We start from the raw sequence: 13,678 nt of genomic DNA, 5'->3' as shown, positions 1-13,678 counted from the left end.
TTGGTCTGGGATGGAATCCGCAACAGAGTCTGCTTATCCTGTTCCCTCAGTAGATAGTGCGTTACTTGTTAGTTGTAGTGTAGTTAGTATTTTCTTCTTTTCCTTCTCTTTTCTTCTATCTAAATTCTTTTTAAAAAAAATTGTTGTAACTTTACTTTTACAGTTATTTCATAGTTTAGGTTTTCGTTTCTCCGCTTCCCATCCTTCCCACCCAGGAAGCTTTTTTCTCCCTCACAATTATGCCCAGATCACCCAGGTTTAAGAGGTGTGTTTCTTGCGTGGTCGCCTTCCCAGTACCAGACGGCCACCTGCAGTGTATTCACTGTCTGGGAGAGGGACACGTCCCACAAAAGTGTTCCCACTGCCTTGGCCTGATAGCCAAAGCCAGTAAAGACCAGGAAATTCAGTTAAAATTTCTCCTCATGGAGAAATCACTACAATCGGCATCGGACCCAAGCCCAGACTTTCCTCCTGTGAGGCCTTTGCACTCTGCCAGATCATCTGCCAATCCTCATTCCCTGCGTCCCTGGGAGAGAAAGTCTTCGCTTTCTTGCTTGGATTGAAAGAAATGGGCTCCCTCCTCACACTTTGAGGCACAGCCTGCCAGAACACCATCCACTGAGAAGTCAGTTGCTTCAGTATCATCTGACAGGGGACATAGCTCCAGGGCCCATCCAAGTACTTCTCCTACCAAAATGAAAAAACTGTCTTGCAGTTCTGAAGACCGAGACAGGCCATAGAAAGTGTCCACACTGGCAAAGTCATCAGCACCGGCCAAGCCTCTTGCTCCATCTACTGACTCTTCAGGGGAGCACATCCCTCCTTCAGCATTGAGTCGCACATCGGCACCGATGATGCTTTTTCCCCCTCCACAAGACTTCAGATATCCTAAAAACTTGCTGGTATCTGACATTCCTGAGTTCCCTCTCCTTAGACGTGACCTCCACCCACTTCCACCTTCCTCTCCAGACTCACGATGCTCCCTTCCTTTCTCCCCCAAGGATGGCACCTCCCTTCTCCAGTGATGAGGAGGAAGAAGAGGAGAAGGAGGAGGGCTCCATTGCACCCTCATCTGCCAGACAAGTTCCACCTACTCATCCTCACTACGCACAATCTACATCTGGTCCACAACCTTGGTACGGACCACCATGGATGAAACCACATGTTCCATTCCCTTACACTGGCCATATTGGGACCTTTGGGTCAGGTACTGGGCACAATCTGGGAAACCTCTCATGGAGCAAAACCAGAGACCTACACCTCTCCCTTCTTCATTGGTCTCTCACCTTCTGGAGGCTGAGCCTCCGCCAGTACTGCCTGAGGAAGAACAGGAGGAGGAACAGAAGGAGGAAGCTACACCAACATTACATTACTCTTCCTCTTCCCCAGATGAGGCTATCGTGCCCCCACGTCCTATGACTGATGACAACTTCAAACATTTTTAAGAGTTATTCCACAGGATTTCAGACTCTCTTCAGATTCCTTTTGGAGGAAGTCAGCAACAAGCAGCATAAGCTGCTTGATAGTCTGCACACACCCTCTTCTTCCAAGATCTCACTACCAATAAATGAGGCTCTTCTCAACACCACGGAAGTGCTCTGGCAGCATCCATCAGCCCTCTGACTTTCAAACGTGCCAACAAAAATACTATATTCCATCAAAAAATGCAGAATTTCTATTCTCGCAGCCCACCCCTAATTCTCTGGTAGTCAGTGTGGTGCAAGAGAAAGAGACCGTCAATACCAATCCCAGTCTAGCCATCCAGACAGAGATTGGAAATGCTTAGACTTATTTGGATGCAAGGCGTATTCATCAGCCATGCTTCAATTCTGAATTTTGTACTATGAGCTCTGATGGCTAAATACAGTGACTGTAGAACCTCAGAGTTATGAACACCTCAGAAATGGAGGTTGTTCATAACTCTGACATGTTCGTAACTCTGAACAAAATATTATGGTTGTTCTTTCAAAAGTTTACAACTGAACACTGACTTAATACAGCTTTGAAACTTGACTATGCAGAAGAAAAATGCTGCTTTCCCTTTGTTTTTTTAGTAGTTTACATTTAACACAGTACTGTACTGTATTTGCCTTTTTTTTTTTTTTTTTGGTCTCTGCTGCTGCCTGACTGCGTACTTCCAGTTCCAAATGAGGTGTGTGGTTGACTGGTCAGTTCATAACTCCAGTATTCATAAATCTGAAATTCTACAGTACTTTTTTTTCTCTCCTGCTGGTAATAGCTCACCTTACCTGATCACTCTCATTAGTGTGTATGGTAACACCCATTGTTTCATGTTCTCTGTGTATATAAATCTCCCCACTGTATTTTCCACTACATGCATCGGATGAAGTGAGCTGTAGCTCACGAAAGCTTATGCTCAAATAAATTTTGTTAGTCTCTAAGGTGCCACAGGTACTCATTTTCTTTTTGCGGATACAGACTAACACGACTGCTACTCTGAATACTGTACTTAAATTATTCCAAGTTGGAGGAACTCTGTTGTGACCTTCCGGAGGCCAAGAAAGAGCAATTTCAGACCCTAATATCTGAGAGATGCTTCCTAGCACATACAAACCTAAAAGCCGCATTAGACTTTGCAGATACTACTGCCGCTCCATTGCAACTGGTGTGGTCATAAGGCATTCTTCATGGCTCCACCTCTCGGGCTTTCCTAAGGATGTACAAACCTCTGTGGAAAACTTACCTTTGAGGGTGAAAAAGTATTCTCGGTGCACCTAGTTGATTCCCTGCACTCACTTAAAGACTCCCAAACTACTCTCCAGTCCTTCAGCATCTACATGCCAGTGCCGAAAAGATGCCCGTGGAAGTATCATTCCCCCCCGGTGATCACGACCACTGCAGTATATTCCTCAGTGGCACTTTTATGACATCCGGCACTGAAAACAAAGGCCTCCGTCCAAACTTAGACAGCATTCTGCAGTGGGCTACATCTCGCACATACCCACCTTCTTTGACATCCCACCAGTCTGGCGACCAACTAGCTCTGTTTTTCCTATCATGGAGATGAATCACCTTGGACAAGTGGGTTCTAAAGATAGTCAAGGAAGGATACTTCATCCCCTTCCTATCCTGCACTGCCACCCCCTCATCCTGATCCCTCTTCAGGGACCCCTTGCACAAACTCCACAATAGACACTCCCCTACTGCAATTAGAGTACATTGCACATGTTCACTATCCACCCCGATAGCTTTTCTCAATAATGTCCCCATTGCTGACATTTGCAAAGCTGCTAAATGGGCATCAACCGACACTTTTGCCCATCACTATGCTATTATGCATGATGCAGACACTCTCTTAGGACATGCTGTCTTATCATCAGCAGTAAATGTTGCTCTGAAACCCCAGCCTTCCAATTAGGGGCACTGCTTTCTTGTCACCTATAAGTGGAACACCCATAGTGACATCACTCTAAGAAGAAGAGAAGGTTACTCACCCTGTGCAGTAACTGAGGTTCTTTGAAATGTGTGTCCCTGTGGGTGCTCCACTACCTATCTATCCTGCCCTCTGCTTCAGAGCCGAAAACACAAAGTTCTGCGGCAGAGAAGGAACTGGGAACGGTCAGACTGCACAGCACTATATAGAGGTCCCGCTCACAGAGCAAGAGTGGGGAGGTGCACATGTGCAGTCCAATGAGCACTGCTGATGAAGATCTCCAATCCCAGGTGCAGGGGATGCTGCCGCACCTACAAGTGGAGAACCCACAGTTACTGCACAGGGTAAGTAACCTTCTCTTCAATCAGCATCAAAGCTCTCCAGAATGAGGCACTATTATTCAACTTTCTTGACTACATTAAGGTGGCCCTAAAGTGTTGCAGTGGCTGCAGCTGGGTGTTCAAGTAAGAATCCCTAGAGTACGCTTCAAAGTCCATCCTAACCAGTGATCCCTCCACTAATCCCCAAATACCTTTACCCTACAGCTGCCCACAGCATAATGATTAATACACAAGGCATCCCCCTCATTCATCCTTTATAAATAATTAAACCGTGGATCTCTCACCTCCACTCCCCCTTCTCAATCACATTATCTCCTCCTCCTCATTACTAAATACAGTACTCCCTGGTACTCATAGAGCAGTCCTGCCTATAGGAGTGAGATTGTCCAAAGGGCTGACTCTTATGGATCCTGGCCCAACTAATAATGGGGAAAAGGTCCATGGTATCTGGCAGTTCTGCAGTCCTACCCTGGCTGATCAACATTCACCAACACAAATGATGAGCTCCTCAAAACCCTTTTGTATATATCACCTTCCCCCTTCCCACCAACCCAGATATCCCCTTTGAGAAATAAATCATCTTCTTCCCAAAGGACCCTATCCCTCTACATTACCCAGTTTGTTGCCCATATCTAAATGCAATTCCTTTCTGCAGAAATCAGACTTCCAACAATCCCTCCCAAACATCTTTCCTGGAAGGAGAAACTGGGCCAGGTGAATAGGAAGAGAAGCCATTCTAACTTCCTTACAATCCTGGTGGGCTGTATCAGTGGGGCCTGTTTTAAAATGTTGAATAGAGGCTTCAGGCCAAATCCTCTCACGTAAAACTTCCATGGGAGATTTTGTTAAAGAAGGATTTAGAACCTAATCCTGCAAAGGGATGAGTATTTTCAAACCTCACTGAAACCAATGGAAGTTAAGGATGCTCAGCACCTTCCTCCTTAAAGTATATTTCAGAGCAATATTTCCAACACTTTCAGTACATTTTATAAAACATCTTTGGTTAGACTATGCACATAACAGATGACCCTTTGTTGGAGTCAGGGGAAGCTCAGGGAGAGATTGTGCATCAGGAGGTATAATCCCTCACCCACGTTTTCCAGCCTGCAGGAGGAGTACACACACAACATCTTTAGGATGATGTAGCATGCTCCCCTTTTGGTGAAAACCGAGCCCCACCCCTACCTGTCCCCTGAAGCCAGGATGCATAGCTAAAACACTCCTTGCCTTACTTTGAGCACAGGGACTGCAGTTGTTCTTTCCCTTGTATGGGGTATGTAATCAGAAGAGCTTCTTGTGCACCCTTGCCTCACAGCAGAGCCAGGGAGAACCTAGTCTCTGAAAGAAACCTTTTACAGTTGTTTTTTTACCTCCTTTTTGTCTTTTCCTGAGCTAATTGAATGAAGTCAGTTTCCAATTTTGCGTAGTCTTTTAAAATTCTCTTTCTTGTCCTGTCACACTTAGCAGCCCATTGTATTTTCCTGTCTTTTTTTTTCTTTTGTTGAAGTATCTGCCTGTACATTTGCTTCATCATTGAATTTACTTCTTAATTAGAACAAAAGGCCATTTTTATTGACTCATTCATTTTAGAGTATATTAGTGTTCAGGTTTGGAGAACAGAAGATGGATCATCTGTTTAAAAATAATATAGTCAGTACAGTCAGGTGCCCCAGTGAAATTTTAAAGAATAATGCTAGGGAAAGTCCATTTTAAATTTCAAAAGTGATTTCTAAATATAATCCCTTTTGGCTGAATGCAGTTAAACAATAGCTTTAAAACTGATCTAGTTCATATAGACTAGGTGGTCTCACATTAATTGGTGGCAGGACTAGGGGGACTGGCATCACCTTCTTACAAGATCCACAGAGATTAACTTGGAACTGTAATATAACCTGGGGCACTCTCTTCTCCATTAGAGCAGTGGTGGGCAATCTGCAGCCCACAGGTTGCCCACCACTGCTTTACAGCCCTCTCATTGTGTGTGGGTGGGTGGGGGGGGGTTGGAGGGGGATTGAGGATAATTGTAGCCAGTGGGATTCCCTGGCATCATGGCTCCATTGGAGTTACACTACTGAATGGTGGGCAGAAGGAACCAAAGTTCAAGAGCTGGCACAAAGACGTGAATGGGGCAGATGGTCCTGGTGTTCTGGCATCCAGTGGATATGCCAAAGTCCCCAAGTTTGAGGGGTACAGAGTGATCAAAGAGAAACTCTGTGAAGGGATCTTGCTGAGGTTTCCTCCCCCTTAACCTGTGTCCATGGGGTTTCATGTAAGAAGAGGTCATTTTGGCCTCAAACCTATTTATGTGCCGCAAATATTTGCAATTTATTCTTCTATTGTGGTTGGGAAACCTGTTTGACTATTTAAGAGGTCTCAGTTTATTCCTACTGTAATATTAAAAAGCTATTTACTTAAGAAATACTGTTTTTATTTTTGCCAGGTCCCATTTGACGTTACTTTGCAGTCAATAAAGAATTTGGAGAAAATGTTTGATCCTGCTAATGGATGTGCAATAGCAGGAGGAAGCCTTTTCAACTGGATTGTATCTCTGCTCCCTTGAATTTTCTTTCTGTGGTAACTTAATCAAACACTGAATTTCATAGTTTATAAGGTCAAATTGTGTTCCTACTTAAGCCAATGGGAATTTTGCCATTGACTTTAAAGGGACCAAGATCTGGCCCCTAATGATTTGCATAGTTTTTAGTTACATTTTGGAAAATGTCATCTTATTTTTTTTTAAATAAAAAATAAAAGGTAACTTTGCTTCTTCCATCTTAATCTTAAATGAAATTATGTCTTTTTCAGGAATTAATGTTTTTATATGAACTTCTTTCAGTAAAAAGATTTAGAATGTAAGCCATTCAGTCCTAAATAAGTGAGTCTGTATTTTGCTGGGGTTTCTCCTTTTCAAAAAGCTCATGTTGATTAAAAAATGTGAATAGGCCAAAAAGACTGCCCTTGAGATACTGCAGGCCTTGTAGCCTCCTAACATTCAAACATAAACTATGGATTTTTCCATAAAGCATGTGCTATATGCTAAACTTTACCATACCAGCACACTTTTAACTGCTTTTGCACTTAGTCAAGGGTGCGTCTATTGATGAGCTTCATTGAGAAACCACTGCACTGGACTCCTTCTTTCACAATTTCACTGCTTTTAAATTACAATTTCAGATTCCTCTGTCTTTGTTAAAGGAAGAAAAACTCTTACATACTGCTGACAGTGAAACTGATTTGTTAGAAAGAGGTGTATTTAGATGTCTTCATATAATTCTGAAGAGAGAATCTGTAAACAGGCAAATTTAAAAGCTACATAAGTGTAGTACAAAGGCATTGTATCTTTCATACAATATTCTAAAATGCTTAACAAAATAACATTGAAAATATATATAAATGCTAAGTGTTGTTATTGTTTGAAAATTCAGACAAACATTAACTAAAGTATCATAAAAACATTCCTCTAAGGAAGTAAGTGTTGTTATCCCAACTTTACAGATGGAGAAATAGACACAGAAAAATGAAGTTGCTTGACCAAGACCACATAGTAAGTCACTGTGAGATCCAAGATTAGAATTTGGGAGTTTCTGGTCCCTAGCCATTGCTCAAGCTATGACACCATTTTGCCTCAAAACCATTGCTAACTATCGTAATTCAGGCAACAAGCAATACAAATAACAGAAAGAATCAGGGGAATGTGTGGGGGAATAAGCTGAGTTGTAGCTGGTGATTAGAGTTTGAGACTGGGAGTCAGAAATACTGGGTTCTATTCTGCCTCCTGTGTGTGACTATAACCACTTAACGGTGAAATCCTGACCCCATTAAATGGCAAAACTCTCATTGACTTCACTGTATCTCTGTGCCTCAGTTAACCAAATGATAAAATAGATATAATGATACTTAAAGGTGATCTGTAAAGGGAAAAAGAGGGTTGTGGTCCTTTTTGCTTTATTATATATAAAGGATGATTGAAAGTATTTTAGTTATGTGTTGCTTTTATTATAAGAGATGTGCGGGGGGGGGGGAGGAGTGTTTATTTTTACATTATTCAGATGTTGTCTATGTTGTTTTTCCTATAACACTATGGATAAGAGGAGTTCTACTGGGATTATCACATCAGAGGAACCAAGAAAGTGAAACTTGAGTAACTAATTAGGGAATGTATTTTTAGTAAGATTGTTTAAAACTCTCTTATAACTTATATTTAACTCAAACGCCTAACATAGTTGGGAAAAAAGATTCACAACTACTACCCCTTCAATTAAAGGCTGAGAATGCTCCATCTTACACTTCCACCGTCCTCCAGGAAGACCCCCAACTCTTACAGGGAAGATAAAAATTTACATTCCTCATATTTCTTTTATAAAAGAAGTAGAAAAACAGCATATTTTAGACTTCATAAAAACCAAAAAAGGGCACATACCTCATTTTTTCTTTTTTCTTTATTCTTTTTGAAGGTCACCTTGAAGTATATCAGAGGGTTTTCATGAGGCTTAATTAATAGTTGTAAAGCACTTTGAGAGTATCAGATGAAAAGTGCTATATAAGTAAAAAGTTTTTTATTACAGAGGAGATAACTCTTCAGTGCTGTCAATCTGGACCCTGCCACCACTATTACATTTATTTTTAAAAGAGAAATAAATGTTCAATAGAATTCTTTTCACATTCATATTTAAATATTTTATGCTTTTAAAGTTATTTTTGTTGAAATAAGAATTTTGCCCTACTGTCTCTCCTTAGCATTTCAGTAGAATGGTAATGCTGAAATTTTGATATCATTGTATCCAGAGCAGCAGGTTTTACTTTCATAAACACAGGATTAAGAATTCATTGCAGGTTTCAGAAGATAGCATTGGAGACAACATTTTTCTTTAGCATGTAATTAAATTCTTTAGTTAACAATCTGCTTGTAAGGAAGAAAGCTCGTATTTAAACACATTTTCAACAATTTCATAGAGTAAAACATAAAATTAATTGCAAAGTAAATTGCTTCTTGTTTTCTGTAGCATAGGAATTTGGGTGGGATTTTCATCCCCTACCATTGAATGAAGACTAGGGTTTGCAGTCTGTTAGACTCAGATAAGTCTCTGTTTGCACCATTACTCAAATCTCCACAATATGCTCTCCCTCAGTCCTCCCCAAAATATTATGGGTGCAGGGGACCATGTCTTGTTTGATTCCAGAGTTTGAAGACTAACGGATGGAACAGGCATCCCCCAGGCCTTTTGTAGTGAGGGTCCAATCCATGCAAAGGATCATCCCTTTCCTGCAGTGCAGGCGTGGAATTAGTTACTTCTATGACAGCTCTGAAAAACCTGCATGTCTCAAGTTGAACACCCAGACATAGAGACTCCAACAATTAATGGACAGTGGCCAAATTTGGGCCAAAATATTTCTGTGCCTCAATTCCCCTTCTGTAAAATGGGGTTAATAATAATATCTCACAGGGGTTCTGTGAAGATAAATTCATTACTATTGTGAGAGGCAATAGTGAGGAAATAACATACTCCATATTCAGTGCAGCGCTTGGATGGCGTGCAGTAAATTGGGGAAGGGTCCAGACCCTGAATGATGAGGACAGACAGAAACATTAAACAGCTGCTTCATTCAATGACTCAGACGTCCTGAGGAAAAAATAACCTGTGATTATGTAATTAAAGATTGGGTCAGCACACACCAGGCGGACAAAGTAAGCTTTATTTTCACAATTCTGAAATTTTGAACACTTGACTTTGCAACCTTAATGTCTTTTTACCATAGTTTTCTTGTATGTAATGCATGTGTACATTAATAATGAAGGCCTGCATGGGATCTGCCAGACCTCCACAGATACTTAGCTTCTTGTAAGTACTTTCAGGTTTCATTTAATAAATTTTGTAAAGTGAAAATTGGTTGTTTCACGCAGTTTTCTTCAAGTGTATGTGATTATTGTGTGAAAGTTGTGTGGAGTCCCTTCTGACTCCAACTCTAGTTACTTTTCATCTGCTTAGCACTAGGAACGTATCCTCTTTCTTGGAGAAATTATCATCTTGTGGGACTGTCCATAGATTAGCCTCACTGTACCTCAGTTCCCCCATCTTTAATAGGGATAAAAGTACTTCCCCAACTCAGAGGGGTGTTATGAGACAATCCATTAACATCACAAAATGTTTTCAAATCCTTGAATGGAAGATGCTCTGGAATGCAAATTATTATATCAAGAGACAGTATTAAAGAGAGAATATTTGTTGCCTAATCCTTTTTTCAGTCAAATAAGAAAATAAATATTTTTCTTAAGTAGAATAATGATGGGGCTAGGATTAATTTGCAGAATTACAAGATAATAAACCAAATGAATTAGGATAGCAAAGAGCTCCATTTATGTTTGCCAGATATGCTCTTTAAATTAAGCATAGGTTGCTCTGTAAAACAAAAGTAAGATAAAGAAAGCAAGTGAAAGAGTCCAGAGGCAAGTACTGAAATCTAATATTTACCAAAGCAATTTTAATTTTCAGCCTTCAAACTCCAAAGATAATTCATTCATATCACTGGTCAGCCTGAATTAAGATTCCACTTACAGGCAAATAGAAATTTATTATGTGTATGCAACAAAATACAGCAAAAATCTCAATGGGAGACACTGGAAAGAAATGGAATGTCCTGGTTATGATTTCATCAGAACAATAAGGGCCAGATTCCTTAGTCCAACTGAACTGTCCACAATATAAGTGTAGGGGGGTGGGGGGTTGAAAGATGCTCAAGGGTGACTTTAGAATCATAGAATATCAGGGTTGGAAGGGACCCCAGAAGGTCATCTAGTCCAACCCCCTGCTCGAAGCAGGACCAATTCCCAGTTAAATCATCCCAGCCAGGGCTTTGTCAAGCCTGACCTTAAAAACCTCTAAGGAAGGAGATTCCACCACCTCCCTAGGTAATGCATTCCAGTGTTTCACCACCCTCTTAGTGAAAAAGTTTTTCCTAATATCCAATCTAAACCTCCCCCACTGCAACTTGAGACCATTACTCCTCGTTCTGTCATCTGCTACCATTGAGAACAGTCTAGAGCCATCCTCTTTGGAACCCCCTTTCAGGTAGTTGAAAGCAGCTATCAAATCCCCCCTCATTCTTCTCTTCTGCAGGCTAAACAATCCCAGCTCCCTCAGCCTCTCCTCATAACTCATGTGTTCCAGACCCCTAATCATTTTTGTTGCCCTTCGCTGGACTCTCTCCAATTTATCCACATCCTTCTTGAAGTGTGGGGCCCAAAACTGGACACAGTACTCCAGATGAGGCCTCACCAATGTCGAATAGAGGGGAACGATCACGTCCCTCGATCTGCTCGCTATGCCCCTACTTATACATCCCAAAATGCCATTGGCCTTCTTGGCAACAAGGGCACACTGCTGGCTCATATCCAGCTTCTCGTCCACTGTCACCCCTAGGTCCTTTTCCGCAGAACTGCTGCCTAGCCATTCGGTCCCTAGTCTGTAGCTGTGCATTGGGTTCTTCCGTCCTAAGTGCAGGACCCTGCACTTATCCTTATTGAACCTCATCAGATTTCTTTTGGCCCAATCCTCCAATTTGTCTAGGTCCTTCTGTATCCTATCCCTCCCCTCCAGCATATCTACCACTCCTCCCAGTTTAGTATCATCCGCAAGTCATTGCGGATGACTTTAAGTCAGGGATTTCCCTACACCTCCCCTGAATTCCCCCCTCCCCCCCAGTTTTGTGAACTATTTACATGCAGTGTTGCCAATTTAGTGATTGTTTGGAAATCTGAATTGAAATTGAAACATTAATACACACTTTAAAAGCATATAAAGTGTATGATAAAATATGTGTATCTGAAAAAGTATAATAGATTTGAAAAGTATGAACGTAGACTAGCTTCTTTATACAGCTGTTTTTATGACAATGTCAGTGCATTCATTTCGGTGATGTTGGCCAACCTAATAATTTCAAATTATGATTTGTAAGGAAAGTCTAATTGAGCTCTGCCTAACAGCTAGTGATGAGTTGGGGGTTGGGAGGAAAGGCTTCAGGACCAGATTATATTTACATTCACACCTAATCTACCTTTAGATAAGCTATTATCAGCAGGAGAGTGGGTTTGTGTGTGGGGGGGGGAGGGTGAGAAAACCTGGATTTGTGCTGGAAATGGCCCAACTTGATTATCATACACATTGTAAGGAGAGTGATCACTTTAGATAAACTATTACCAGCAGGAGAGTGGGGTGGGAGGAGGTATTTTTTCATGCTTTGTGTGTATATAAAAAGATCTTCTACACTTTCCACAGTATGCATCTGATGAAGTGAGCTGTAGCACACGAAAGCTTATGCTCAAATAAATTGGTTAGTCTCTAAGGTGCCACAAGTACTCCATTTCTTTTTACCTAATCTACCTAAGTATCCAGCAAACAGAGTGGTGTTGCCCAAGTGATAGATTTTGGCTGGGGTTGGATTACAAATCACTTGAATGTGGGGAATGAAATGTTGTTGTTCTTATTGTATGAGTAAAGGGCAGTAGAACTGTACTTATCCTGTGCTGATTGAGGGCATCAAGAGAGAGGGTGGGGACAGGTGTTTAGCTTGATGGTCTGCCTGAGTCACAAGTACTATTTGATCTGCCCCTCTCCACTGTTTAAAGACAGAGCTGATTAGGCTCCATAAATAGTCTTTTGTTTTGTTAAGTGACCACTACAGCTCAAATCACTGATAATCAGGTCTAAGTGCTTAGACTGGCTGTGGGACAGTGTTTCTGTGGAAGAGATGGCCCAGCCTGCAGTAGCAGTGCGGTTTCCCCACTGAGAATTCAGCTGAAATCACTGAGAGCTGGGTGGAACCTCAAGAGACCAATTCGCAGAGGTCACAGTGGCAGGTGGCAGCAGAAGGTGACAGCGCAGGGCCATTGGCAACAAAACGACAGAGTGAACGGTGGCACAACGAACAACAGGGCCAGAGCGAAGAGAGCAGCTCGAGGAACAAGCAAGGTGCCTTCTTGCCCCCACCTGGGAAGTGAACTCATGTGAAAGCACCTCTGACCTCTGAGTCTCCACTGACCAAGGACAACACCAGTGAGTGTTAATGAGGCTGTTAAGAATGCTGGAGACACAACACAGTTCATGGCTGTGGCATCATGCTTTCTATGTAGGCAAGAGATACCACACACTACAAACTGGAGGCCAATGTTAAGTGCATTGTCACTTGTTCATCCTGAAGTTGAACACTGGTTCCGAACAAGACCAGCAAATGCTCACTATCTTTCTGCAAGAAACTCAACTGACTGGCTAGACGCATGTGGTGCAACAGTGAAAGACTCAACAGTTGAAAAAGTGAAGAACTTTCTCACCACATTCAAAAATTTCCATACATGGCTGATGAATGCACCGATGCAAATGGGCATCAAGTATTAAGTCATTGTGTACATTATCTTGATGTCAGTGGTAGGCCAGTAGATGCATTTCTAGATGTTCAAGTTATAAAAGACACATCGGCTACATCCGTGACAACTCACATCTTAGAAGAGTTAAATCCTTGTCAATTGGACCCCAAACAGATGGCTGCTTGTGCATTTGATGGAGCTGCAAACTTCTCTGGAAGACATGGTGGAGTACAAGTTTTGCTCAGAGAAAAGTGTAACTCTAATCTCTCCTGTACAAACTGCAGAAGCCATCTACTCCAACTAGTGCTAGTATGAGCTGCAGACTCTTCGGAAGACATGAAAAAAAGCTATAAATGTAATGTCTTAATTATATTCTTTTTTCAGCAAGAATCCAAAAAGACCGAATATCTCAGAAAATATAGAAGATACATTGGGACTGAAGTTCAAATTAATCCAACCTGGGAAAACCCTCTAGCTTTCTCACGATCAATCCTTGGCTGTTGTCTTAAAATTACTCCAGCCTTTATTAGTGGCTTTGGAAAGTATCTACCAAGATGGGATGGATCTAAGTAGCAAGTCTGGTGG

The 13,678-nt window shown here is 41.7% G+C and overlaps 1 protein-coding gene across 1 annotated transcript in view; it reads left to right on the top strand.

The window, feature by feature from the left end:
• The window catches only part of CFAP54 (cilia and flagella associated protein 54), a 216,676-nt gene extending 207,056 nt beyond the window's left edge, over window positions 1-9,620 (top strand). Inside the window, exons 69-70 of the mRNA XM_084646844.1 lie at window positions 6,176-6,309; window positions 7,231-9,620. Coding sequence (XP_084502970.1) covers window positions 6,176-6,295 — 120 coding nt within the window. The 3' untranslated portion in view covers window positions 6,296-6,309; window positions 7,231-9,620. The remainder of the gene's footprint in view (window positions 1-6,175; window positions 6,310-7,230) is intronic.
• Window positions 9,621-13,678: the final 4,058 nt, after the last annotated feature.

The sequence above is a fragment of the Lepidochelys olivacea genome, assembly GCF_965140295.1.
Source record: "Lepidochelys olivacea isolate rLepOli2 genome assembly, chromosome: 1".
In the NCBI taxonomy this organism is placed as follows: Eukaryota; Metazoa; Chordata; order Testudines; family Cheloniidae; genus Lepidochelys; species Lepidochelys olivacea.
The sequence above is the reverse complement of the archived record's forward strand: the minus strand, read 5'-3'. Positions and strand labels throughout refer to the sequence as shown.